This window comes from Falco biarmicus, chromosome 9 (assembly GCF_023638135.1).
Source record: "Falco biarmicus isolate bFalBia1 chromosome 9, bFalBia1.pri, whole genome shotgun sequence".
In the NCBI taxonomy this organism is placed as follows: domain Eukaryota; kingdom Metazoa; phylum Chordata; class Aves; order Falconiformes; family Falconidae; genus Falco; species Falco biarmicus.
Genome location: NC_079296.1, coordinates 13,443,254 through 13,467,855, shown reverse-complemented (window position 1 = coordinate 13,467,855; position 24,602 = coordinate 13,443,254). Strand labels below are relative to the sequence as shown.

The following is a 24,602-nucleotide window of genomic DNA, read 5'->3' as shown; positions in this document are numbered from 1 at the left end:
TGGGGGACAGCATAAAACTTTATTGTATGTAAGAACCGAGCCCATGATTTATGTACATGTATTTACAAAACGAAACGAATGAGCCTAATTATTTACAACGAGAACCGTCCTCTGCAAGTCTGTACACCCAGACGTGACCCTGAAAACATATTTACAAGCAGGAGCCAGCGGCCGCAGGCAGGACAGAACTGAAGAAGGAACAAAACCAAAGGGCGAGGCGAGGGGCACAGTGCAGTCACGGACCTCGGCAGGGCTGGGTGGCGGACACCGGTGCTGGCCTGCCCAGGCAGCATCCCCATCCTTCAGGGCAGTGGTGCAGACTCCTGGGCCTGCTGTGCCCCGAGGAGGTTGGGGGGAGCTGGGAGGTGGCTGCTTTTCCTCCTCTTTCTCTCCACGTTTCTGAGCCGTCCCCCAGCGCCCTTGGGGGCCATCTCTCCTCCTGGTGCTGGGTGGCCAGCCCCATCCCTTGCTCCACAGCCACTGGTGGGGGGCGTGGTGGGAGCTGGGGGGTCTCCAAGCACCCAGGGGGGTTACAGCTCGCTGAAGCGCACCGCCGGCTCCAGCTTGTGGGACAGGGCAGTGAGGACCTTGTCAAACTTTGCGTAGCGCTCGGCCTGGCTGCTCTCGGCCCCACGGCTGCCCCAGAGCAGCCGCAGCTGGAACTCGGTGCTGAAGACCTCCAGCAGCTCTGCTCTGCCCTGGAAACCTGCAGAGAGGGAGAGTCAGTTCCCCAGGATGGGGGGCGACCCTGTGCCCGTGGGCTGCCCTGTCTGGTGCTGGGCTGGAGCAGCACACTGGGAATGCAGCAGAAGGAAAGGGGCCCTGCCATACCCACTGCTTACCCTGCAGCTTCACCTCAGCATTGGTGTGGTAGAGCCCACCGTGGTGGGCCACCATCCGTGCTGCCTCCAGGTGGGCCATGACCACCTCCACGCCATCGTCGGTGGTCTCCCAGGGCTCAGGGCTGTCAGTCAGAGCCTCATCCCGCTCCAGAAGAGTCACAAGAGGCATGATGTGGGGAAAGGTAGTGTTCGTCAGCGGTGGCCCTTCTGCGGAGAGAGGCAACATGGGATCCTATGTGTCCCTGTGGCCTCGCATCCCCCTCCCCACCTGCCCCAGCCCCACAGAATGCTCACATGGCCACACAGCCCCGTGAAGCCAGGCTGCCACCAAACTCCTGGGAGAGGCTTTAAGGCTCAGCTGTAGCACAGCAGTGGCCTTGGCTCTGTGATCCCTGTGCCCGGGGCCACTGACTTGTTCAACACCAGCTCCTCCCAGCCGGGTTTTCTGGTTGTTCTGGGAGGGGAATGCTGCCGTCCCTGCCTGAGCTGTGTCCCCATTTCCCAGAGCTGCGATGGGGAGCAGGTTTGCAGAGCTCCAAATGTTGCATGTCGGAGGGACATGGCTTTCCATCCTCCCCAACTGGCCGCCCTGTCCCCTCAGCTTGGCACACACCACCATGCGAGTGCGAGGGTTTGGCTCAGCTACTGGTTTTATTTAGTTATAAAATGCTTCTTTGGGAAGGAAGGGGCAGCTGAGGCCAAACGGGCTCTGCCAGGTGCTGGGGCTGTTCAGCAGCCAGAGGGGAAGCTCTTGGCACTGGCTGGGAGAGGGTCGGAGCCCTCAAATGCATTCCTGTCCCGCGAGGCCATGCCCAGACGAAGCAGGAAGGACCAGCCAAGAGAGAAGGGAAGTTGGTCCCGTTACCTTTCCCTTCATTCAGTCCCTTCAGGAACGGTTTGAGCTTCTTCTCATAGAGAATCGCACCCTCCGTGTGCCGCTGCCGCAGCACCATCCAGGTCTGCTCCAGCCGGGCGATCTGAAAGTAGACGGGGCAGATGGAGGGTGCAAGGGGCAGCACAGGCCCTGGGCACCAAGCTCCAGGCTCGCAGGGTGCTCCCAGAGGGGCACAGCCTGGCCCCACAGCCATGGCCCCCAGCCTCCCACACTGCAGTGCCTGGGGCTCCCCAAAGCAGCATCCTCCACCAATGCTCACGGCCAGAGACGGCACATCCCTGGCACCAAGGCTGGATTCAGGATTTTTCCCCCCTCCCTGTGCCCCAGGACAGCAGCTTCCCTGTGTTACAGCAGCCTTGAAGATGAGACACAGGGAGGGGGCAGCCGTTCCACCTCCTTTGTGCAGGCAGGAAGCAAGACTTCCCAGCTGGGCTCGATTTAAAATTGAATTTTAATCTCCTTTCATCTTCCAAAGGGAGCAGTGTGGCCTGGAGACGCTGCTGCCACAGCCTTGAGACTGATTTGTATTGTACTGGAGGGCAGATTCATTTCCTCCCAGGAACACAGCCCAGCACAAAACAAAAAGCCCAACCACTGAAAAACAATTGGATCCCAGCGGGACTGGGCTGTCTGCTCTGTGGAGGGGACGGCTCTTCCCCCTCCCTGCTTACACCCCAGCGGATGTGGCCACACTACTCCTGCCCTTGACATTTTCCCCCTTCTCCCCCCACAGCAGGTGTTGGGAGCCTGCAGGACACAGGGAGAGGGATGTGTTTTGGGCAAAGGGGATGAGCCTAGGCCACAAGGACGAAGGGAGCGTCCCTGTACCTGTGTCATTTCCAGGGCGTTCATCACAGCTGCAAAACTGAACATGTTCCCCATGGTGCTCTTCAGCTCAGCGGCCAGCTGGATGGTTTTGTGGAGCAGGGCCGCCCGCTCCTCTGTGCTGCCTGTGCAGCCCAGGATGTCCACGGCGATCATGATGGACATGGTGTGAAACCTGTCGCAGGGCGAGATGCAGGGCAGGGTCAGCACAGGGAGGCCAAGCTCCTCCACCCCGGGAGGTGCAGTGGACCCCCACGTGCCAAGCTGGGGACACACCAGGGGAGCCTGTGCCATGCAGGGGGCCCACCGGGCTCGCCTCCACTGCCCCTTGCCATACCGTTCCAGCAGGTCAAGGCGGAGCTGGTGGCCATGGGGCAGGGTGAGCAGCTCCATGCCAGAGCTCACCCCCATGAGCCGCTGCATCTCCACCGTCACACCTAATATCCGGGCAACCTGGCAAGAAATGCAAGAGCTGATTAGACCTTTGTTAATTGAGGAGAGGCTGAAGTGTCCTCAGGCAGCCTCTTGCCCCAGCCCAGTCTCTGCCTGCCCCCACTGACACAGCGTGGCAGAGCCCAGCAGGGATGCCTCAGTGCTCAGGGGTGCCCGATGCTTGATGCTCGGGGGTGCTCCGCTCCCCCACCAACCCAGAGCAATCAGAGAGCAGTGGTACCCATCCCTCCTGCCTGGCCCTGGTCATACCAGGCAGTCCACTTTGGTGATGTGTTTGGCCAGCGTCTTCACATCCACCTCTGCCAGCAGCTCTTTGACCTTCTTGAGCACAGCCATCTCCAGAGGTTTGTTCTCCAGGGGGATGAGCAGGGACTGGAAGGCCGTGGGGTTGAAGCAGGAGGTTGTCTCCATGGTGGGGGGCACAAAGCCCACGAAGTCCAGTTCTCCTTTCAGCCTCTGCCCTGCCTCTGCTTCCCCAGAACCATTCTCCACAGTCCCTCTCTGTCCTTCCTCCACCTTTAGTCTCTCCACATAGCTCTTTGATGGCAGCTGCTTGGTGTCATGAGCTGGCCGGTCCCTGCTGATGGGCGAGGTGGGGTGGAGCTGGCAGTAATGCCCCGTGTCCGGGTCGCTGTAGCTGTTCACAGAGGGAGAGGGGGAGGCACGGGCATACCCGTGGCAGGGAGTTGAGTGGGTGCTGTGGGCAGGGTCTGGCAGAGGTTTGCTGTTGTTCCCCGCACACAGCTGGGGCTCGCTGGACCTTCTTAAGACTGGAGAGGCTGGGGCAATCCCAGCTGCTTGGCAGGCATGTGGCTTTAGCCGTGTAACTGCAGGGAGCAAAGGAGACCCTGTTATCAGAGCCTGGAGACACGTACATGCGTAGGGACCACAGATGCAGCAGCCCAGGGATGCAGAGCCCAGGGAAAGCCCAGCTGCCCGAATGGGCTCAGCCGGTCCCAGGACAGCTGCACGATGGTGTGGCTGAGGTCCTGTCCTCAGCTCAAGCCCTCCATCAGGACAGTTTTCTTTGCCATGCAAGGAGCTGGACAGGGTTTCATTAGCAGGGAGCAACACAGGAGCTTGTCTTTACAGCCAGCTCCATCCCCCTCCCCAGGTCTCTGCATCACACCCATGCCAAGCCCAGCCTGACCCATGTCCCCACTGCCCCCCGTGGGATGGAGGGGCGATGCCTACCTGTGCTGTAGGCAGGTGATGCTGGGTTCTCAGAAATGGGGGACATCGGGGAGTGCAGGTCTTGGATCTGGTCCACGCTGACAGCACAGTTCCGAATGATGTCTCTGTGGTGGGGCAACGACACGCTGGGGAGGAGGAAGATAGGGCAGGTTAGTCCCTGCAGACAAGGGTCCCAGCAAGGGCAGAGGGGCTGGGATGAGAGTTTTCTGCCCTTTCACCCTCAGGTCAACGCCTCCTTCCACAACAACCCATAATTAGCAGAACCTGTAATGAGCTCAGGTGGAGTAATGAGTGGGCAGTCCCTGCAGGCATCTGGGAGCAGAAGGGTCAGCATCTATATAAAGCAGAGACAGCCCTGCCTGGGGTGGGGGTTTGGGTGTTGTGATAGAGGGATGCTGGGTATGGTGCTCTGGCAAGGAAGTTGTGGGGGAGGTAGTTTTCTAGGGCTGTGCTGCAAGGGGGTATTTGATGCTGGGTTGTTACTGTATTTCCATGGGAGAGGTGGAAAGTGCCTGGAAGCTGGACTTGGAGCCCAGTGGGCAGTCAGGTGCTGCATCAGTGAGCTGCAGCGTGTGGGCTCAAGGAGCTATGCAGCAAGTGAAGGAGGTCTTGGGCTGGTGGGGCTGTGGCCTGATGCAAGTGCCATGTGTCAATGGTGTTGCAAAAGATGCTGTGGTGAGGCCTGAGCACAGAGAGGGCTGCAAGGAGGCATGGCAGGTAACTCACTGTGCTCCCTGCCACGGGTGAGCTCTGGGCTGCTGTGACATGTTTGGTTTTAAGTGCTGTGCCTCTGTGGTGGGGGGAGGCTGGGAGAGCAGTGGCAGTGATCAGGGGTTTGGGGAAAATGTGAGTGGTGAGGAAAGACTGATGGATCTGGGCTCTTCTTCTAAAAACTTGCAGTTTGGAAGTCTGAGTGTTTTCCTTTTCCCTGCCATAACAGTTGGTTGCCTGTTTTCTGCTGGTGCATTCTCACCCTGCCCTTGGGCTGAGAAGGTTGGGGTGGTGAGAAAGTGGCGTGGTTCAATCACAGGCTGTGTCCCGCTGGGGAGGCAGGAGTAGATGGGTCCCCCTTCAGCTGCTGCATGTGAGGATGGACATGTGGCTCTGCCTTTCCTGCTGGGCTCTGGGCAGCATTGGGCTGCTGAAAGCAAGCTGTGTGAAGGAAATCTTCCCCACCTCTGGTGAAGCCCAACTGCTCCAAGGTTAATGTGAGCAGTTCAGCCATGTGGTGGCTGTAATCTGGGGACTGTGCAGACTCCCATCAGTACAGCGCTGTTGGTCTCCTGCCCATCAGGCTTTCAGCACTGCTCTGTTACTCCTTGCAAATGCTCCAGCTGGATGGAAAGGGCTCTAAAACTGAAAGGACCCTTCAAAAGCAAACCAACAAATGCCCCCTTGGTGGCTGGGACTGGCTCTCCTCTTGCATCTGCTTGGGAAGGCTTGGATCCCTGCCTCTGACAAGCCCCGACACGTTGGTAATCCTGGACTGGGTGATTGTAAAACACTCTCTGGCTTCTGGCCTGCAATGCTAAAGTCATGTCTGCTCACTGGGTGTCTGCTGCAGTAGCTCAGCATGGTTGGCAGCTAGCCTGGGAGAAAACCCCAGTTCCAGCTGGGTACCTTCTTTCCCCCCCATACCTTTGCTGCTCTGTCTTTCCATCCCTGATCCCAAACACCTACCCTGCACCCCAGGGAGCAGGGACAGAGTGTGGCCCTGCCTCCTGCCCAGGGGCTGGCTCCCTGCCCGGCTGAGCTGGGACCAGACACTGTGCTCACCTGGTTGGGCACCCCTCGGCCCTGGTGATCTTGTCTGCTGTCAGGCCATCTGTCATGGTGATGCTCCTCCTCTTGATGTGCCCCCCTTTCTGGGTGGTGGGGCTGTGGGGTCCCCCATGCTTCCCGTTAGCCAGCCCGTAGCTGGCTTCCAGGTAGCGCAGGGGGAAGGTGCGGTTGATGGGGCAGTAGACAATGGCACCGCTCTGCTCGGAGATGGCCTTGCGGTTGCCCACGTAGAAGCGGACCAGGGCAGGCACATTGTCAAAACTCTCCTGTTCAAAGAGGTACTGGACACGTGTATGGCCCTCGCTGGACTTGACTGTCACCTTGTTGATCTTGAAGTGGAGGGGCTCATTTCGCCAGCGGCATGTCAGCACATAGTCGCCCAGGCTGGTGAGCGAGTCACGGATGAGGAAGTCGCCGTTCCTCTGCACAAGGCTCTCTGACACCTGACAGGGGACAGGGCAGCAGCTCAGGCAAAGCCATGCTGGATGGACCAGGGGGCGTGGGTGGATGATCCACAGTGGCACTGGCTTGTTCCCCTTGCCTCTGGCTCTGAGCTGCAGAAGGGCATTTCCCATGGCAAAACCAGGCAGACTGGAGCTAATGAAGCCCTTTCCCAGGCACTTGTCAGGAGGACAGGCTGGGGGTGCTCTCCCTGAGCAGCCCAAGCAAACGGTGCCCAGAGCCACCCACCCTCCCCTCCTCACCTCCCGAGGGATGCGGCCGTGGTACCAAGCATGGCTGCGCAGGTCAGTGCTGCTCAGCTTCAGCTCCTCTTCCAGCTCCTTGTGAAGCTTCTCTGGTGACGAGTCAAGGATATATTTCTCCTTGGAGAACTGTAGGGGGAGAAGAGAGCATCAGCCGGTGTAGCGGTGCAGGGCCTGGGAGCAGAGGCCTGACCCTGGGGTGGGCTGTCAGGGTCCTCATGTGAGGACTGCAGGACCCTCCATGTCATTGGCACTGGTGATGCCACTCACCAGCAGCAGACCTGTCCCTGAGGCACAAGTAACTCAAGCTGTGCATGAAGATTGCTGCTTGTGGCAAAGGATGTGGGTGAGGTAACGTGCCGTGCCTGCTGACAGTCAGGTCCTGCCACCAGGAGCACTTGGAGACTCTCCTGGTGGCATGTCCCCATCACACCTGACCACCCTGTCCCCAGCGTGCTGCCTTTCTGCCTCAGCTCGGAGCTGAGTGTGGTTGGGCAGGAAAAACCTGCCCCAGCTGCCTCTCACACATCTCCTGGGCTGGACCACTGCGGGAAGCACTCTTCCAGGAGGAAACCTGTATTATTACTCCTCCTTGGAACAGCCATCATGGTCCCTCTTCCAAAGGGTTAACTCTCTGTGTTCAGCCTGATGGTGGCATGAATAGTAATGACAAATGTAAAGGGAACCTTCTGCATTGAAATTAGCTTTTACCCTTTTACTAGCACTGGTGCACCTGAGCCTGGAGGATGCAATTTGCCCCCTCCCTTCCCCCAGAGAGATAAGGGATGGTGTCATGTCTCCCATTGGCTGAGCCTGCCGTGCTCCCTGCCTGCTGCTTGGCCCCATCGTTCCCAAAGGGTAGCTGAGGATGCCAAGCTGTCGGCATGGCGGAGTCGGTGCTTGTTTGGGGAGGCGAGCGCAGGCTCGAGGCTCCTGTGCGCTGTGCACACGAGGCCGGTTCCTCCGGTCGGTTGCTGTGGTGCCAGCGCTGCTGCCTGGGCAGCGCTGCCTGGTGGAGCAGGGCCTGGGAGCCAGGAATCCTCGGCTCCCCCTGCATCCCAGATATGTGCTGTCCTGCAAGGGTGATGTGTGTGCCACTGCCACGGATAAGGGAGCTTGGATAGGGCTACCAGTGTCCTGTTCCACTGCTCCAATGAGCAGGGGTGGCTCAGTGGCCTGGCTCCATGACCAGTGGCAGTGCCAGCATGGGGAGCCACCGCAGGCTGGCCCAGCTCCTTGGCATTGTTAGGGCAGGATGCTGCTGCCGTGTCGGAGGACAGGCACGGGCTTGAACCGCTGCTGCCAGCGCTCCGGCACTGCCGGCGGAGCAGGCTGGTGCTCGTGGCTGGCCTCGCACAGCAGCTGGTTCCCCAGAGCACTGGGGGCTGCAGCCCCGTATTGACACACTGGGGACCTGCCCCAGAGCTGACCCCTTTGCCCAGCACCTCACCCTCTGCATGCCCTACTGATTCCCTCTGCTCCTCTAGGAGTTGCTGGCAAGGGGAGGTGTAGAGCACTGTGCTGTTCTCCTGCCTTGTACCCAGCACTCTTGGGGTGCTCCTGGGACCCCCCCGAGTCCCTCAGCAGGAGCCTGAGCCCTAGGTTCCCCCCCTTCCCTGGGGGGAGATGCTCCATCCCCCGTGGTGGCTGCATTCAGCAGCCAAAGCAGGCAGCGATGCTGTCCTGGGGACCCTGCTCCAGCCTGGGGAGGGGGAATGAGGCTGCAAAGGGCTCGTGTGAGGGACTGTGCCCTCCAGGGCTTGCCCTCAGCAGCCTGGACCTGCCGCTGTTCCTCCCTTCCCAACTGCTATTGAGTCAAAAGGTGCTGGGGCAGTGAAAGCATCCTTGGAAAACACTTCGGGCTGAACTCAGACTTGAGCTCATCTGACCAGGTTTACTCTCCCCATGAAGAAGGTCCCACTCACTGGAGCAAGTGGGGACCTGAACTGGGAGGCACGTGGGTTGTCCCCCTCCTGACCAAAGGTTGTGGGGAGCAGAGTACTGGCTGCTGATTTGGGGCCCTCGTGGAGACAAAGCCACCCGGCACCGCTGAACCCTATTAAAAATAAATGGTAGCCGACGGGTGCTGCTGAGGTCTGGCTGCCTCCTGGGGGGCCGAGGCCGAGCAGATGCCGTTTCCATGACGACCCATCCGCTGCCATCGAGCGGACCTGGCTCAGCCGGAGCGGTGGCAGGGGACCCTTGGCTGCAGCACCCACCCCGCGGCATGGCTAGTACCCCAGACTCTGGGGCAGGGAGGGACCCCCTGGGAGCCTCTCCTGTCTGCGCAGGCTAAAGCTGTCCGAGCCGAGCTGGGAGCAGTTTAGAGCCGGTGCTCCCGCCACCACCCCTGGAGCAGGGATTAGCGCCCGTTCTGCTCAGTGTTGTACATCTGGGTTTTCCCCCAAATCCTCCCCATGCAAATGTGCAGAATAACAAACACAAACCCAGCTGAGCAGTGCCCAGTGTCTCCAAGCCTGGATTTGGGCAGCAGCCGGCTGGCATCCGTGCCAGGAGCCAGGTGCTAAGCTAGCAGGAGAGAACAGGCGGTTTGGGAGAGGCAAGGGAGGTTTTGCATCTTGTAGATGAGGGAGGGAGGCTGGCTGTGAGCAGAGGGTGCCATGAGCCACTTTCTCCAGCCATGCGGAGGGCACTGTCCCTTGAGCTCCTTGGCTGGGAAATGAGATCCCATCCAATTTGCAGGGCCACCAAAATGCCACTGCCTGGAGTGACTGTGTGGCTGCGATAGCCAGGGAGGCAGCAGCAGACTGATCACAGGGAGCCCTCTTCTTTGGTGTGCTGTGGCTCTGAGGACTGGTCCTCGCTGTGCGTCTCTCACACTCTTCCAACACACGCTAGATGCTGCCAAGATCACCTGGCTGCTCTCCTCTCTGCACAGGAGCTGGGCGCACCACGAGCCCTGGGTGCAAGGGACCCACGTGCCCGGGGGATGCATGTGGCCCCCGAGCCCTGCAGCAGTAACCGGCTTTCCTCTGCCCTGCTCAGCAGCACGGCTCGGAGGAGCCGGTCGCAGGCTGCCAGCTGGCCGAGCGCCGAGGCGCGGGCACTGGCACGGCATGGAAAGGCAGCGCAGGCCAGCCGAGCGCTGTCAGGAGCATGTAAGCGGATGTCTGAGCACCACGCTGAAAAGGGCACCGCTTGACACTCTTGGCTGCGCCAAGAGGACATCAAAAGATGTACAGCCCAACGTGAGGTCTTGCATACTAGTGGGCTGGGTGCAAGGAAAAGCCTTGGCTTCCACTAGCACCTAGCTCAAGCACGTGGTGCTGGCCTCCTGCACAGAGAGCCCCAAGGCCTCTTCCAGCTGAGCAGGAAGAAATGGGGATTGGAGTGGTTCTCGGAACCAGCCGCACCAGACAAACCAGCTCAGGAGCTGCCAGAGATGATGCCAAGCTCTGCTTGAGGAATCCCAACCAGCAGCCAAGCAACCAGCCAAGCCAAGCAACCAAGCTGGCTTGGCTGCAGAGAGGAGAGCTCCTCCATCACATTCAGCTCCCTGACGGGCTGTTTCAAAGTCCTGGGGCTGGGGAATCCTCTGGTGCTGCTGTGCGATGGAGGCAGCGCCCGTGCGGAGGCAATTCCCGGGGCTCTCCATCCCTGCCCACTTCCCTGATCCTCCCTGCTGCTTTCTTGGAGGAGGAAGCGCCTCCAGACCCAGCCAAAGGGCAAGGGCTGGAACTGGCAGTGGAAGGGCAAGAGCGGGGGGGATGAAGGCTTCTGACAGCTGGGGTGGTACGTGTAAAATGGTGACTGTCACTCTGCCTGCTGTAAGGAGAGCTTCAAAGGCTGGCATTTGGCTTTCTCTCCTTGCAAAGGTAATCTTATGAAACAGGAGCGATTTGCAGTCTGCCTTCTTGTTCTCCCCTCCCAGATCTGGAGGAGTCACAGCTGAGGATGAAGTCAGCTTGGAGAGCAAGGTGTACTCACACCCCACCCGGCTCCTCTGCCGATAATATCTGACTAACCTCGGGGCACCAAGCGCATGTGCTCTCCCTCCTGCTCTTGTGCTGCCCGCCCTGACATGGGACCCTCACTAGGGAAACCCCAGCCCCTCCTGGAGTTTTCCACCACTGCTCTGGCTGCCAGAGCAGCTGCGGGGCTGGAAAGCAGAGGTGGGAGGAAGCAGAGTAACAAGCCATTGGGAGCAGGTGTATGGGGAAAGCCCCAGAATCGTGCAAGGGTCTTCTCTGGTTCCTCCGCACCTGGCAATGGACTACTTCAGTGAAGTATTTCTGAGCAGACATCCTGGCTGAGAGACAGCCGGCATCACAGTGAACCCAAGAACCAGTCTGCGGGCCTGCCTCGTGCAGGTCTGCTGCACTCCCCAGGCCAGCTGCCAGGTACCACCCAACAATGGTCCATCCATCCCACGTGACCACACCAAGAAAATCCCACCACAGACAACCCTCAAGTTGTTATGGACTTCTTAGTTTGCGTATCCCACTGTGAGCCAGTCCATCCTACTGATCTTTCCACATGGAAATCATTTGTTCCTCTGTCCTGTCTCGCAATGACTCTGGGCATCTAAATGGCCTCTGAGACGGCACCAGCCCATCTGTCCAGCCCAGGGGTGACCGAAGGCATCTCTCGGGTATGCTGCATCTCCATGAGTCCCCACTGAAGGCAGACCTTGGCTCAAGATCTTTGTCTCGGCATTCAAAGCCCTTCCTAGGACTAGTCCTGGCTACCCACAGGGTCTCATCTCCCCCTGTCTGTGCTCCTTTGTGGCAGCTCTGGAGCAATTATGTCTGGCTGGCAGGGGTGGGGTGCAGCTGGGGTTGACGGCCAGGAACATCTGGGTGCTCTAAGGTGGGACAAGTGCCCCAGGTTCTGCAGTGGGGTGCTGGAGTGCACTGCTACCACTGCCCTGGGGGAGCAGGTATCCAGTGCAGCGATGGGTGTGTGTATACACACATTTCCATCCATCTATATATTACTTATCTCACTCCAAGACGGCAGCAGCGGCTGCTGCTGCATCCCTTCTCAGAGCTGCTATTGGCCAGAAATGATGTCAGTGCTTCCCAGGCTGGGTGCACTGCCATTGGCGGTGAGCAGGGATGCGGCTGTCAGCTGGAAGCGCTCCAGTCATTCATGGGGACTTCAGTGTGTGTTTGCTGGGCACACTTGGACACAAATAGATGGTGAAAGATCTGGTGGAGCCAGGTGAGCACTTAAGGCTTCACTTTTAACTCTTTCTGGGTCAGGATGGAGCGCCCTCCATCCCCTCTCACATCCCTGCGTGAGAGCCAGATGCCCACCTGTCTCTCCCTTGTTCTGGCAGCAGCTTGCTGACAGCACCCAGTCAGCCCCTGTGATGTGCAGCCCCAGGGCTGCTGCACTAGGGCACGTCCCCCTGTGTTGCTCGGTGGCCTCTGGACAGCTGGGAGCAGCTCTTCTGCTTTTCCCTCTTCACCTCCACCAGCAATCAAAATCCCTGGCTTTGCACTGAGATCAGCCGCAGTCATGACAAGACTTGAAATGCTGCTTCTGGGCTCCGTCTTACCCAGCATAATCTCTACAGCTCGGCACCTACCTCACTCAGCAGGAGTACTGAATAAGACTGCCAGCTCTCTTGGCTGCCAGCTGCCTTCCAACTTGCGGTATGCTACAGCTCTTGCTTCAGACCAGAGCCTGCTTGGCTCTTGCAACCCGAAACACCTTTGCTCTCTAACTTGGTAAACGAGTGAACCAATTCTTAGCACTGTGCTCCTCCTGCGCAAATGCCAGAGTCCAAAAATAGGACACCTAGGCTCCTGCCCAGACAGCGGCGGTGCTGGAAGCACCACAGGACAGGTGACAGATGGATCCCAGCTCTCTCCCACCCGTCAGACCCGTGTGGTGCGGCGCAGCTCACGCAGAGCCCCCGGCCGAGCAGCTCTGCACCCCCCGCTTGCTGCCTCCCGTGCTCTCAGTGATGCTCCAGGCACATGCCGTCTGCCGGGGGATGCGGAACTGCCCTGCGTGGGCTCTGCTGCCGGTGAGGGCCCCTCCAGGGACCTGCGCCGCCCGTCCAGGGCTGCTCTGGGGGCAGCCAGCGGCACTGCCGTCGCGGCCCCGGCCGAGCTCTGCCCCGCTCACCCCACGCCCGCTGCCGCCCCGGCCAGGCGGGCACGGCGCCCCCCGGCCCGGCGGAGCGGGGCAGCGCTGCGGCACGGGGCTGCCTGGCGGGACACCACCGAGGCAGCCCCGCTCGCCCCCGCTTCCCGGCGCTGCAGCCCGGGACCGGAGCCCCCTGACGGCGGGGCCGGGCCCGGGCCGTGCCGCCGGTGCTCCCCCTCCTCGCTGCGCTGCCGCCGCCTGCCCCACGCGTGCGGGCGCACGGAGCCGCTGCCCGGCGGCACCCGCCGGCTCCGTCCCGCCGCCGCCCCCGCTCACCTGCACCTGCATGAAGGAGCCGCGGTAGAAGCAGCAGGCGGCCGCTGACAGGGCGCTCCACAGGCTGCACCGCTCCGTCATGGCGCGGCGCGCCCCCGGGCTGCCCCGGCCCGGCCCGGCCCGGGCTGCACCGCCGCCGCCGCCGGGCTTCAATTTCAGCCGCTTCCCCGAATTACCTCATCCCTTGTCGGCAGCGGGGGCGGCGCCGGCGCCGCAGCTCCGCCTCGGCCCGCCCCGGCCCGGCCCGCGGGGCCGCCCGCTCCGCCGCCGTGGCCCCGGGGGAACCGGCAGCTCCGGCCTCCCGCCTGGGCAGGGGGACCGGCACCCCGAGGGGACCCGCACCCCTGAGGGGACCCCGCACCCCGGCTGCCTGTGCCCTGAGGGGACCCGGCACCTCTGAGGGGACCCGGCACCCCGGCACTGTGCACCCCTGAGGGGAGCCGGCATCCTGAGGGCACCCGGCACTCTGAGAGGACCCGGCTGCTCTAAGGGGAACCGGCACCCCTGAGGAGAACCAGCACCTCAGCTGCCCATGCCCCAAGGGGACCCGCACCCTGATGGGACCCCACACCCCTGAGGAGAACCAGCACCCCGGCTGTGTGCACCCCTGAGGGAGCCTGGCACCCTGAGGGGATCAGGCAGCCCTGAGGGGACCCAGCTCCCCTTATCTCCCCACCCCAAATCCACCTGCTCTCCCCAGTGATGCACATGGGGACCGCCTCGTCCCCTCTCACCCACCCCGGTGACGCCGTTCTGGGGGGGGACATGCCGGTGCCTGCCTCACACAGCGGGGAGCTGGCTGCCTGCTTCCCGCGTAGGCCGTCTCTCAGTTGTGTTTAATTAAGGCTCTCCTTCAGTTTAATTAAGGCCACGGTTTCACGTATGGGATGCACAAGGCAGTGCCGATGACTCAAAGCATTGCTCCAGCCCTGACTCTCACAACAAACCCACCGCAACATCCCTGCCCGAACCCGCTGCTGGCACCTGCCCTGCGCACAGGGACGGGCAGGTGTCCCCCAGCACTGAGCTCTGCACCCACCTGCCCGCACCACACCGGCCTCCCTCCGGGTCTGTCCTGCACAGCACAGCCTGCGTCTGGCTGGGCTTTGCTAACAGCGGGCTTTACGCTCCCACCCGCAAAGTGAGCCCTGGCCCGAAGACCCCCACGCCTCCTGGTGCGCCCCGGCCTGAGGGGATGATGCCATGAGCTCAGAGGTATTCCTTCTGCCACCAACCCTGCAGCCTCCCCTCTAATTAATTCAAACAAACCCCTCGCATCCCCAGGCAGGGATGCAGCAGCCAGGGCCGATGAGATACAGGTCCCCTGAGCGGCTCCTCCGCGCAGAACAAAGAGAGCTCGAGGCACTCGCCAGGCCCTGCTCTGCCCTGGTCTGCCGGGGAGGGAGGGATGGCGGAGCAGTGCGGCTCTCCAGCAGGATGGGGCTGAGTGCGGGATGCAGCGGGGCAGCACGCAGCCGGCGGGCAGGGAACACGGGTGGTGGGTGCTCACGGGTCCCATGGGCACACGGGCTCTCCTCCTCTCTTGCATGGGGCTGAGGGGCAGACCAGGTGGCAGCATGCAGGGAGGTGCTGCTTGGAGAGCATCCGATAGTGAATTGCCCTCCTGCCAAGGCTTCTCCTCTGCACTGGGCTCCGGGGTTTCCTTCCAAGGCTCTCGCCGAGGGAGCACGCGGGAGCCCCACCAGATGCTGCGGGGTGATGGTCCCCGGCTGTGCCTGTGCTGTCTTTCCACAGGGGACAGCTGGAAACCTCCAGCTGAGCTCTCGCAGGGATGCACGACAGCTTTACGGGCTGTAGCTTTCCCAAAGCATAACACTGCTCTCAGCTCCTTCACCAGCACAAGGGCCAAAGCTAGGCTGGCTGGGACGTTAACGAATGGAGCCAGGTGTGCAGATCACCCAGGCAGCTTGGAAACACCAACCCTTAGGCTATTATTAAAGCACGTTAATTACCAAGTGCTTATTGATCCTGGCTTTCTGACCCTCCCTAGCTCCTGGTTGCACCTCTAATCACAGCAGGCTCAGTGATGGGAGAGCTGGCCCTGGCTGCTTTGTGGCTGGAGCTCAAGGACTGATGTTTGGCAGTTCCTTGGTGCACATCTGGATGCAGACCTGCCCATGAGCCTTTGCTCACAAGGGCTTTGCAGTGCCTCCTCTTCCTCCTCCCAAATCTTCTTCACTGGCTTTTTCTTTCCATCTGTCCTCCACTTGCCCCTCAGTGATGTTTCCCCTCTGCTCATATCCCCCCCAGACACAGCAGCCAGCAGTCACCTACCCACCAGAAATCCTGCAGGCCCTGGGGCCAGACGCTGCACGGGCTTCCAACCAGGCACGGTGCCTGCAATCAGCCAAAGTGCCCCCATCATCCCGGTCACTCACGCTGCAGATAATTACTTATTTGACTAAAATAGCTGCTGTCACTGCAGCCATCAGTTGCTACTGTGACCAAAGGGAAGTGGCATATAAATCACAGCCCACGGTCCGTGCCTGGACACCACAAGGACAGGTGAGAAATAAAGGCCAGATAACTCATGTCTGGGATCTGCCTGGAGAGTAGGGAATTCTGGCTCACCAAAAAGAACTCAACCCCAAAGGCAAAGCCAAATCTATTGCACACCTGTGTTGTTTCAGTCTATTAACTCATGAGCCATAACATGTGCCCGTCTCTGGCTGCACGTGCTGACAGTGCAAGGGAAAACACCCCCATCCATCCAGCTCTGCCCCTCACCACCTCCTTGCCCTCATAGGACTTGCCTGCATGAGCAGGAGCTTTCCTGTGCACCCCGAGGCAGCCCACCCCAGGGCTCTACCCTGTGAAGCACGGCTCGAGCCTTAACACTCCCATCAGGGCCTCGTTGCCCCAGCACATGTCCCACTTCCAGCCTGGTGAGCTCCTGCTCAGCAAGTCCCACATGGCTAGAGGAAGAGGAGAGGAGAGACATCCCACTCCAGGGATTGCTACAGGTGATAAAGCTGCATCCGACCCCAGCGCCTGGATGCCAAACCCAGCAAGCAGGATCCTCATTAGCCCCAAGACTGGACCCTGAGAGGGGTGAGCCCCGTGAGGAGCAGCAGATGAGTTCAGGGCCCAGCCAGCTCTCTCCTGAGCCTGCTGGTTGGTGCCACCACGGGGGGGTTCCCACATTTCCATGTCTGGCTACAGCCACCATCAAGAGCCCCAGGTCCAAAAGACGAAGGTTCAGGGCTCTGTGCTATTTACACCATCCAAGCTGGGCACCTCAAGTCACTCAACAATCCCATCTGCCCAGCAGCATCACATCCCCATCGGGCGGCTGGACTCGGGAGGCTCCGCGCCTTCTCAGACACACTCCCCAAAGTCCATCCCATGGCAGCGACCACCCAGGCAGGTTTTCAGTGCTCCATCCCCAAACCACACAGCATCTCTGCCACTGTTCCCCTGCGCCTGCCCAGCTCCCATCATGCCAGCAGCCTCCTGCAAAAGGGCTGCTCTCCTCCGGAGCCAGGCGCCTGGCTAATGAATTTCTGGCCAGACATGAAGAGTCCTCAGGAATGTTAATAGTTTGCTGGAGGATAAGCAAGAGATTTGGAGAGATTTACACCGACTTTCATGTGACAGCCACAGAAGTGGCTCAAACCCTTCCGTTTCTTTACATGGGGGTGGAGGGAAGAGGCTACCCCTGCATCTGCAGCGTTCACAGGTGACAGGGAGCATGAAATGCAGGAGCTCCTGTGGAAGCAGCATCAGGGGGACTGTGTAGGGTTTGTGTCTCCTCTGCCTCCCTCAGCCTCACCATTTCTGGCAGGGAATTTCTTCCAGGGCTAAAGAGAGAGCCCGGAGGAGGTGGTGGGATGGGGAGTGCAGAGCTGAGCACCCCGCTGGTGTAGGACCTGGCCAGCCCCAGGCCCCGCTCTGCCACTGGCACCTGGCCGGGTCAGGCTGTGATCGTGCCCAGCGACTTACCTTCACGTATTCGCTGCCAGACTCCAGGCCATCGTGGTGGCTAGAAGGAAGGGGAAAAATAAGAATACGTAAGTAAAGGGCAGTAAGTCGTGACAGTCAGGTCAAAGGAAGTGGAGACACAGCTGTGGGTAACGAGAGTCTGTGCCCCTTGCCTTGCCATGGGGCTGAGAGCATGGCCATGGTTTTGGGAGAGGTTCCCAGGGCCCCAGCACTGTTCCTGCCCCCTCTCAGCGCAGGGCTTAGTCTCCCTAATGCGATCAGGGAAGAATGAGGCCTTTTTAGAGGATCTCTCCCCAGATCGCCTTGGGATCGTGTGAGCTGAGCCACGGATACCCCGTGGCCAGGCTGGGGTCCCCGCAGGTCACGGTGCCGGAGGGTGCCTGCTGAAGAGGGTGGCCTCGTGCCCTGTTCCCTGGCAGAGCTGCATTCCCAGCAGGTGGCTGTTGGGACACGTTGCCCAGACAAGTGTTTCTGACTGTTTCTCTATGGCCTCGTGCAACCCTGCAGAAATCAAACTCCCAGTGAAGCCAGGGGTGAACGGCGACATCCTGAGTGAGACTGCAAAACTTGTCCTCCCAGCATACAGGCAATAGAAATTCCCATTCTCCTTAGTGACATGTTCACCCTTAGCCCTACTGACAACCAGCCCAACAACCCTGAGACACAGCTGATCTGGAAGGTTCTTTGCCATAGTTTCATGGGGGATGCAGACGGCCCCTGCTCTTTTCTGAGCATGTAGCAATGCTGCTACTGCTTTTTGTGCTCTTGTAGGTCGAGAGATGTGTCTGTATGGATGAGTCCAAGGGGAACAACAGAGCATTCGAAGGGAGAGTAACAGCCCAAGCAGAGGTGCGCAACCCTGAGGTCTCACCTGTCAGAATAAAGTACAATAGTCCAGACTTCTCTGACCAGAACCCAGTGCTGCTTGCCTCCCCAGCGCCAAGCTTTAGCACGGACATCCCACTGCTTGATGAGGTTGCCTGCCTGAGCGTGGGGTGGCAGCGAGAGCCCTGGGGTGGCAGGCTGCCAGCACAAGGGCAGGCAACTACGGAACTACCAAATCCGAGGGCATCACAGACCTGGGAAGTCCCTTCCCTGCTAGGAGCCACCTCACTCCACCTAGTTCCTACAGCCACAGCTAAACCCCTGCCTCATACTGGGAGCTGCTGCGGGTCCTGCACACAAACCCCTCCTGGAAGCCACACTGGTGGCATCCCTGGAGAGCCAAATTCTTCCTCTGTGGGCTCCCTCCAGGTTGGGGATGCTGCCTGGTAGCTCAGAAGTCAGTCGCTGAAAGGGACGTGGGGATAGCAGAGGCAACTGCTGCCAGACCTTGTCCCGCCGGACACCCCCCCGTGGCATTACAGTGGGTCCTGCTAGGGTCAGTATGGGCCCCTCGGGGTGTCCAGACCTGCAGCAGGCAACGCACACTCCTCCAAGCCCACAATGCTGAAACCACATCTCCCACTGTCCACCTTGGAAGGGGAAAAGGGGCTGGAAATCAAGCCCACACTTTTTTGGGGTGAAAAAAAGAGAGGAACATGTGGAGGAGGGGGGGCAGACACAGGCTCCCCTGGGTGGCTGCGGGCTGCCTGCCCGCCCTGGCGCTGCCTCTGCAGCCTGTTTGCCTTTCACACGGCCGCGGAGGGCTGCCTGGTGCTGCCAGAGCCGTGAGAAAAGCCGGCGGGAGGACGGGGGGCCTCTGGGCAGGAAACCGGGAGCATGGGAGCAGCTGGGAGATGCTGCGAGGGCCCGAGCAGGGGAGGCCCCCGTGCCGGGGAAGGCTGCAGCTGGGGCCGCAGCCCCCCTGGTTCTGCACATTCCTGGAGGAAATGGCATTTCTGGGGGCAGCCGAGTGCCTGGGAGAAATTCCAGGGCTGCCTTTGGAGCGCGGCTGCGGCTGAGCTGCTGGGACCCGGCGCTACCACGGTGGCACCGGGGAGCGGGGTTTCGGTGGGGTAGCTGCTCCTCTTGTGCTTGGGAAGGCATCGCAGTGACTTACAAACCTGCCAGGCTCCAGGCTGGCTGCTGCGAACAGGCCAGCGTGGCTGTGGGAGTCCAGCCGCACTTTGGAGCCCAGGGTCTGCTTGTCTTCAGACAACAGTGCAGGCTGTATCCCTGGGCAACCAAGTCTGGACACCTCGTGCCTCAGTTTCCCCCTCTGCAGAGCTTCCTCCTTCAAGGTGTTGGCTCGCAGTGCTGGCAGAGGTGTGTGCTGGCAGCTGTGGGCAGTGCCCTGCTTGCGACCTGCGGGAAGCGGCATTTCCCGTGCCGCGCGCACGCCACGCACAGAGGGAAGTCGAGTCACGTCCGCTCTGTGACCTGCCTGCGGGTCATCTCCCATTAGTCACCGTGTCCTTGCTGGAGTCACGGCCACCGCCTCACTCTGAGCATCTCCGCAGCTCCCTGTCCCACAGCAGCGCAGTTCCCCTGCCTTGAGGGCCTGATCCTGCAGGGCGCATCCCTGGGAAAGCTCCCCTTTAGATGGGCGTTCTTAGTCCGTCCTGCCTTGGAGTCTGTCCTTACCAGGGATGCTCCAGGCGGGGCAAGCAAAAATGTGCCCCAGGGTCATGCTTGTCCCTCCTGGCACCCAGCACCCCCCTGCACAGGCGCCCCCTGTACTGGGCAGCCAGTGCTGGCCTCTGCCATGGGCTGGCGGGAACACACTGTCCCCATCCCCAGGGATGTGCCTGTGCAGGAGGAAGGGCTGGGGCGCGGCACTATCCCGGTCCCGCTTCCGCCTGTCCGCCCCACAGCAGGGCCTGGCTGTGGTGACGGCTGCTCCTCTAGCCAGGGGTGGTGGCAGGGGCTCTAAGTGGAGCGTGGAGGGGCAGAAATGCCCCTGGTGCCAAGTCCTGCTCTGGTCACTCCTGTGCCTCAGTTTCCCTGGCTACACCCATCATCAAGGCAGCCCCAAATGATGCAAAAGAGCATCTGGCCCTCGATTTTTGGGGCCCCAAGTCCCCACTCCCCAGAGCCCAGACACCCAGGTAACCCACACAAGTTCCTCTGTTTGCTTGGCTCCCAGCCGTGCTGGCCTGGGACCTAAGTCATTTCTGGGGGAACAGAGAGCCTGGGCGAGCCCCAGGCACCCCCTGTGGGGACCCTCTGCCACTGCTGAGGCTCTGTGCTCACCAAGGGATGTGGCAGTGCCACCGGCCCCCTGAGCCCCCAAGCCTCCAGCCCCCAGTGCCGGCCACAGCCCCCTGGCCGCTCTGCCCTGGCGCCGGCTCTGACTGCGGTTTCGGCAGCTGCCGCCACGCTCGGTCTTTCCATGAGCAAACGCTGCCACGGGCCGGGGGCCTCGGTGGCTGAGCGGCGGCTCCAGCAGCGTCTGCGTTGAAGCTTTGTGCCCTCCCCACGCAAAGCCCCTTCCCAGCCTCTCCCTTCCTGTCCCCCCCCACTGTGCCAGGGTACGAGGGGTGGCCACGGGGCTGGGACCTCTTACCTGCCCTGTCCCAGGGTGGGAAACCGCCTGCCCACCGCTGTCATCAGCCCTGCGTGACTGGGTGAGTGCCTTCGCTCCAGGATGGGGAGAAGTTCTCCCAGGCGCTCTCCCGCCTCGCACTGAGCGTTGGGACTTTGGGGCGCGCAAGGCGGTGGCGGACCCTCCTCCTTCCCGTCCCAGCCCTCCTCCCGCCCCCCCTTTGAGGCCGGCAGGAATGTGTGGCCGGCACAGCCCGGCTCCCACCACCGGCACGAATTCCTCCTCCTCAGCCCGCTCCCGGGGCCGCCGGGGCCACCCGGACCTCCTGAGTGCTCAGCGCCGGGACAAGGAGCCCCTTGGCCCCAGGGTGGCACGGGGCGAACTGGTGTGTCAGGGGCTACCCAAGGGCGAGAGAGGAGGACCGGGCCAGGGAAGCAGTGGTGCGATGACGGTGGGACCTTATTTTGGGGAGAAACTTGGAGTCAGCACTTCCACCCATGCCCCCAGTCCCAGCTGCTGAGCTGGGGCGCATTTGGCCTCTCGTGCCCACACCTCCAAGTGATGGGCAGGGGGTAAAAATCCCTCTTGTTGATTCTGAGGTCAAACCCCTCATCTGACAGGGCTGAGCCCCCAGGTTCCCCCGGAGGGTGGGTCTGGGGCCTGAAGGAGGAGTTTTATGCCCGAAGTGGGGTGGTTGTGCCCAGATTCAGGGGTTTACTGCCAGGTGATGGAAATGGGGATGGGATGGCTGGTTTCAGGGATTGCCCCTGTGCCTTGAGAGAGGCAGTGCCACTCGGGGAGGGGGAGAAAAAGAGGAGAGTGAGAGGTGGAAGGGGCTGGAGTGGTGCAGATCTGAGCTCTCCGCAGTGCATCCCAGTGCAGGAATGGAGCCGCCGGCAGGACAAAAGGATTCTGGAGCTGAGCAGGGCTGCGAGATCCGGAAACGGGAGGGAGCAGAAATCCCACAGGAAACCTTGCTCCCATGGAGCAGCTGACCTGGCCATGGTACAGAGCGCTCTGTCTGTGCCATCCCACCAGCCAGGTGCATCCCGCTGGTACTGCGGGTGAGTGGGGGGCACTGCAGGGACCCCCAGTGTGTCCCACCCCCTCCCCTTGCCCCAGAGGGGTAGAACGGGGGTCCCAGTGGAAGGCAGAGTAAACCCAGTGGGGCTGTACCTGTCCAGGGAGCTCTTGCCAGGATGGTCTTGCCCCTTTTCCAGCAGATCCCTATATGTGATCTCCGCTCCCACTGCTGTGTTGGGGGTCAGGGTTTGGCTGGGCTTCGGAGCCAGGCTGGAGCTCGGTGCCTCTGCCCCAGGGCAGGAGACGTTCCCTGCAGGCTCTTGGTGCATCCTGGCCACCGCTGCCCCTGGGGTGTCCACAGGCTGAGCTTCTTCATCCTCCTGCTCTGTTTGCCCCATGGCTGAGGGTGAGTCTGTGCCCATGTCAGCATCGCTGGACATCTTGGTGTTGGGGAGCGGGGCTGTCTGGTGGGGTTTATTGCTGGGGGTCCCTTTCACCCGGCAGCTCTGGCTGCTCTTGGCTTTTCCCAGGCTCTTCCCGGCCTTACCCACATTCAGCCTGGGCATGGTGCCCATGTGGCTGTACATGTCCGATGACCGGGCATAGGGGCCGGGGCTTTTGGGCATGGTGTTGAGATCATCCTGGGTGCTGTCAAAGGGCTCCTCCAGGAAGCCATGGGGAGGAGGGAGACCTGGCCCCAGGCTCTCAGGAGAGCTGGGGGCCACGGACATGCGCCGGAGGGTGAAGGAGCGGGGGATGCTGCTCAGGCTCCCGAAGCCTTTGAACTTGAAAAACTCTAGCAAAGAGAGAGGAGAGAGGAGTGTGGGGTTACTGCTGGTACAGTGTCATGATGGGGGGATCCCAGGGCCCCTGATCCAGGCTTGGGGTGGGCACAGGGCACTGTGCTGCAGTGCAGCCTGGTGTCAGCCCAGTTCCACCCTGCATCTCCAGTCCCAGCCCGGCATGACACCCCTGTGGCCTGGGGTGTATGTGATGCTGCTTGAGGCATCTCTGCTGGGACCCCAGGAGGTCTGTCCCGGTCCCTTAGGGAGCAAACGTCCCCTGTGCCCTGGCAACTCCAGCGGTTGCCTTTCCCCACTGCAGTGGTAGGGGTGGAGGAAGAAACGCCCAGCCCTGGTGAGCAAGCAGTGCCAGAAAAGATTTCATATCTCTTGTTCCCATCCTCCGCCTCCCCGCTTCCCCCAGGGGACTCCAGGCAGGGCTGGTGGTTGTGCCCATCGCCATAGCCTTGGGGCTGCTCCACAGGCCATACCCCTTGCCCTTGCTCAGATGAGAGCATGGGGGGGACACCGCATCTGCCCAGGGGACGGGGGTCCCGGCCACATGTGATGTGCTCACATGTGCATGTCCCTCACCGGCACGGTGGAGCAGGAACCGACTGTCAGTGTGCAGCCTGAAAGCACTGGCGTGGCAGTGCTGGCTGCGGGCAGGGGACAACCTCCCCACTTCCTCAGCTGAGTGCTCAGCACCTCGCAGCCTCCCTGCGGCTCCCAGCTGCCACCTGCGAGTGCTGAGCGCAAAGCATTTACCGGAGACATATTTATAACTCCGGCGGGTGGCTTTGCATTTCACACCTCAGCCCCAGCTCAGCTCTGCCTGCGGATGCCGTGCAGCTCCAGGCCCGTGTCGGTGCTGGCACAGCACACAGGGTGCAGCAGGTTGAGGCCGCAGCTCTGCAGGGAAGCCCTGGTGCTCCAGCTGCCTCTGGGGGTTTTGCAATGTTTTTGCTGCCCTGGAGCATTGCAAAGGTTCTTCCCCTCCAGGCACAGCAAATTTGCCATGGCAGGAAGCCGCACGCTGCAGCGTGCTGTATCAGGAACTGGGTGGCTGAGGGCTGCTCAACCGTTGGACTCCCACCTTCTGCTGCCATAATGGGCTCTGCTGGGCATCCCCCAGCCAGACAGGGCAAAGGGACCATGCAAGGGGCTGCAGCAGCCCGAAAGGCCTTCTGCGTGGCAGAAACCTCATGGCCTGGATGCAGTTAAAGGCAAAACTGCTTGGGGTTAAACATCCCCTCAGAGTCCAAGCATCTGCTGCTGCCGGCCACTGCTGGGGCTGCTGCAGGGTGGGAAAGGCAATACTGGGGACTTTCCCCATCTTCCTACTCTGCACCACAAAGGAAAAGCCCAGCTGAGATGAGGCCGTGGGTTTTGCCCATGGAGGGGTCCCTGGGGAGTGGAGGGACCAGCCCCCCTCTGGCGCCAGCATCGCGGCAGGAATGCAGAGAGCAGCAGCAAAGGCTGGCTCCCGCAGCCCAGTGCTGGGAAGCAGGGTGAAGGCCACTGCAGCCGCCTCCCGGGGCTCTGGGGGAAACCTGAGGTCTGTGAGAAAGAGCAGAGCTCGCTCATTGTGGGTACCGAGTGCTTCCTCCAAGAGCAGCCGGCAGGAATCTGCTCCTAGGCTCGCAGCCCGGCTCCTCCGTGCCACCCGGCCGCTGTGCTGCGAAAGCACCCTGGGGTGGGGGGACTGGCAGCCCCCAGTCTGCAGCACTGACTTTCACCCTCAGCCTTGCACCCTGAAGGATGTGATTCGGGAACTGAAGACCCCTGAACCCCATTGTGCCTCCCCCTGGGTGCATCCCGGAACCCAGTGCAGGGCTGGGCTGCAGCAGACTGGTCCCAGTCCCGGTACTCACCTCCCGAGGCAGCAGCACCTGGGCTCACCCCCAGCCCTGAGGATGGAAAACTCCGAAGCCCCTCACTGCATTGAGCTTCCTAATGAGAGCAGAGCCTGCTTTGGCTCCAGACATCCCCAGTGGGGGTGACCCGGGGAGCGTGTGAGCACTCACTCACACCCACACTCACACTCACTCTCATGCATCCCCCCTCCCAGCTAGGCTGCCCAGGTGAGCACCCCATTGTCAACCCACCCCATCCCACCCCACGGCCACTTACTGAACTTCTTGAAGCCCCCTCGTTTCTGGCCCTCGGCCATGGTTGTGCTGGTCGGAGGCCGTGGGGACCAAGAGGGACAAGTTTATAACTGTGAAGCCCTTCCCTGCCTGCTCCTCCCTTCCTGCCCCCCCCAGCCACTCATCGCCCCGCTTGGCATTTCCTCCTCAGCGCTGTCATCTGCCC

General features: G+C 61.2%; 1 protein-coding gene across 4 annotated transcripts; it reads right to left on the bottom strand.

Moving 5' to 3' along the window:
* On the bottom strand, nt 1-24,529 carry SH2D3C (SH2 domain containing 3C). Of its 4 annotated transcripts, none has more exons than XM_056352441.1 (12): nt 24,420-24,529; nt 21,658-22,300; nt 17,055-17,094; nt 6,696-6,824; nt 5,986-6,434; nt 4,210-4,334; nt 3,265-3,842; nt 2,900-3,015; nt 2,566-2,737; nt 1,708-1,819; nt 843-1,049; nt 1-706 (listed from the first exon to the last, which is right to left on the bottom strand). In XM_056352441.1, exons 1-12 carry the CDS (start codon nt 24,457-24,459, stop codon nt 531-533), a joined length of 2,787 nt encoding a protein of 928 aa, XP_056208416.1. In that variant the 5' UTR covers nt 24,460-24,529; the 3' UTR covers nt 1-530. The 4 variants fall into 4 exon arrangements, with proteins under 4 accessions (XP_056208416.1, XP_056208417.1, XP_056208418.1 ...); XM_056352442.1 differs by lacking the exon at nt 24,420-24,529 and adding an exon at nt 24,161-24,371; XM_056352443.1 differs by lacking the exons at nt 21,658-22,300; nt 24,420-24,529 and adding an exon at nt 20,503-20,652.
* Between the last annotated feature and the right edge of the window lie 73 nt (nt 24,530-24,602).

Coding starts and splice junctions, on each gene's coding strand:
- SH2D3C (XM_056352441.1), bottom strand. CDS start 24,459: ATGGCCGAGGGCCAGAAACGAGGGGGCTTCAAGAAGTTCA. Junction 3,843..4,209: donor ATCACCTGCCTACAGCACAG/GTAGGCATCGCC, acceptor TGCTCCCTGCAG/TTACACGGCTAAAGCCACAT. Junction 3,016..3,264: donor TCACCAAAGTGGACTGCCTG/GTATGACCAGGG, acceptor ATTTCTTGCCAG/GTTGCCCGGATATTAGGTGT.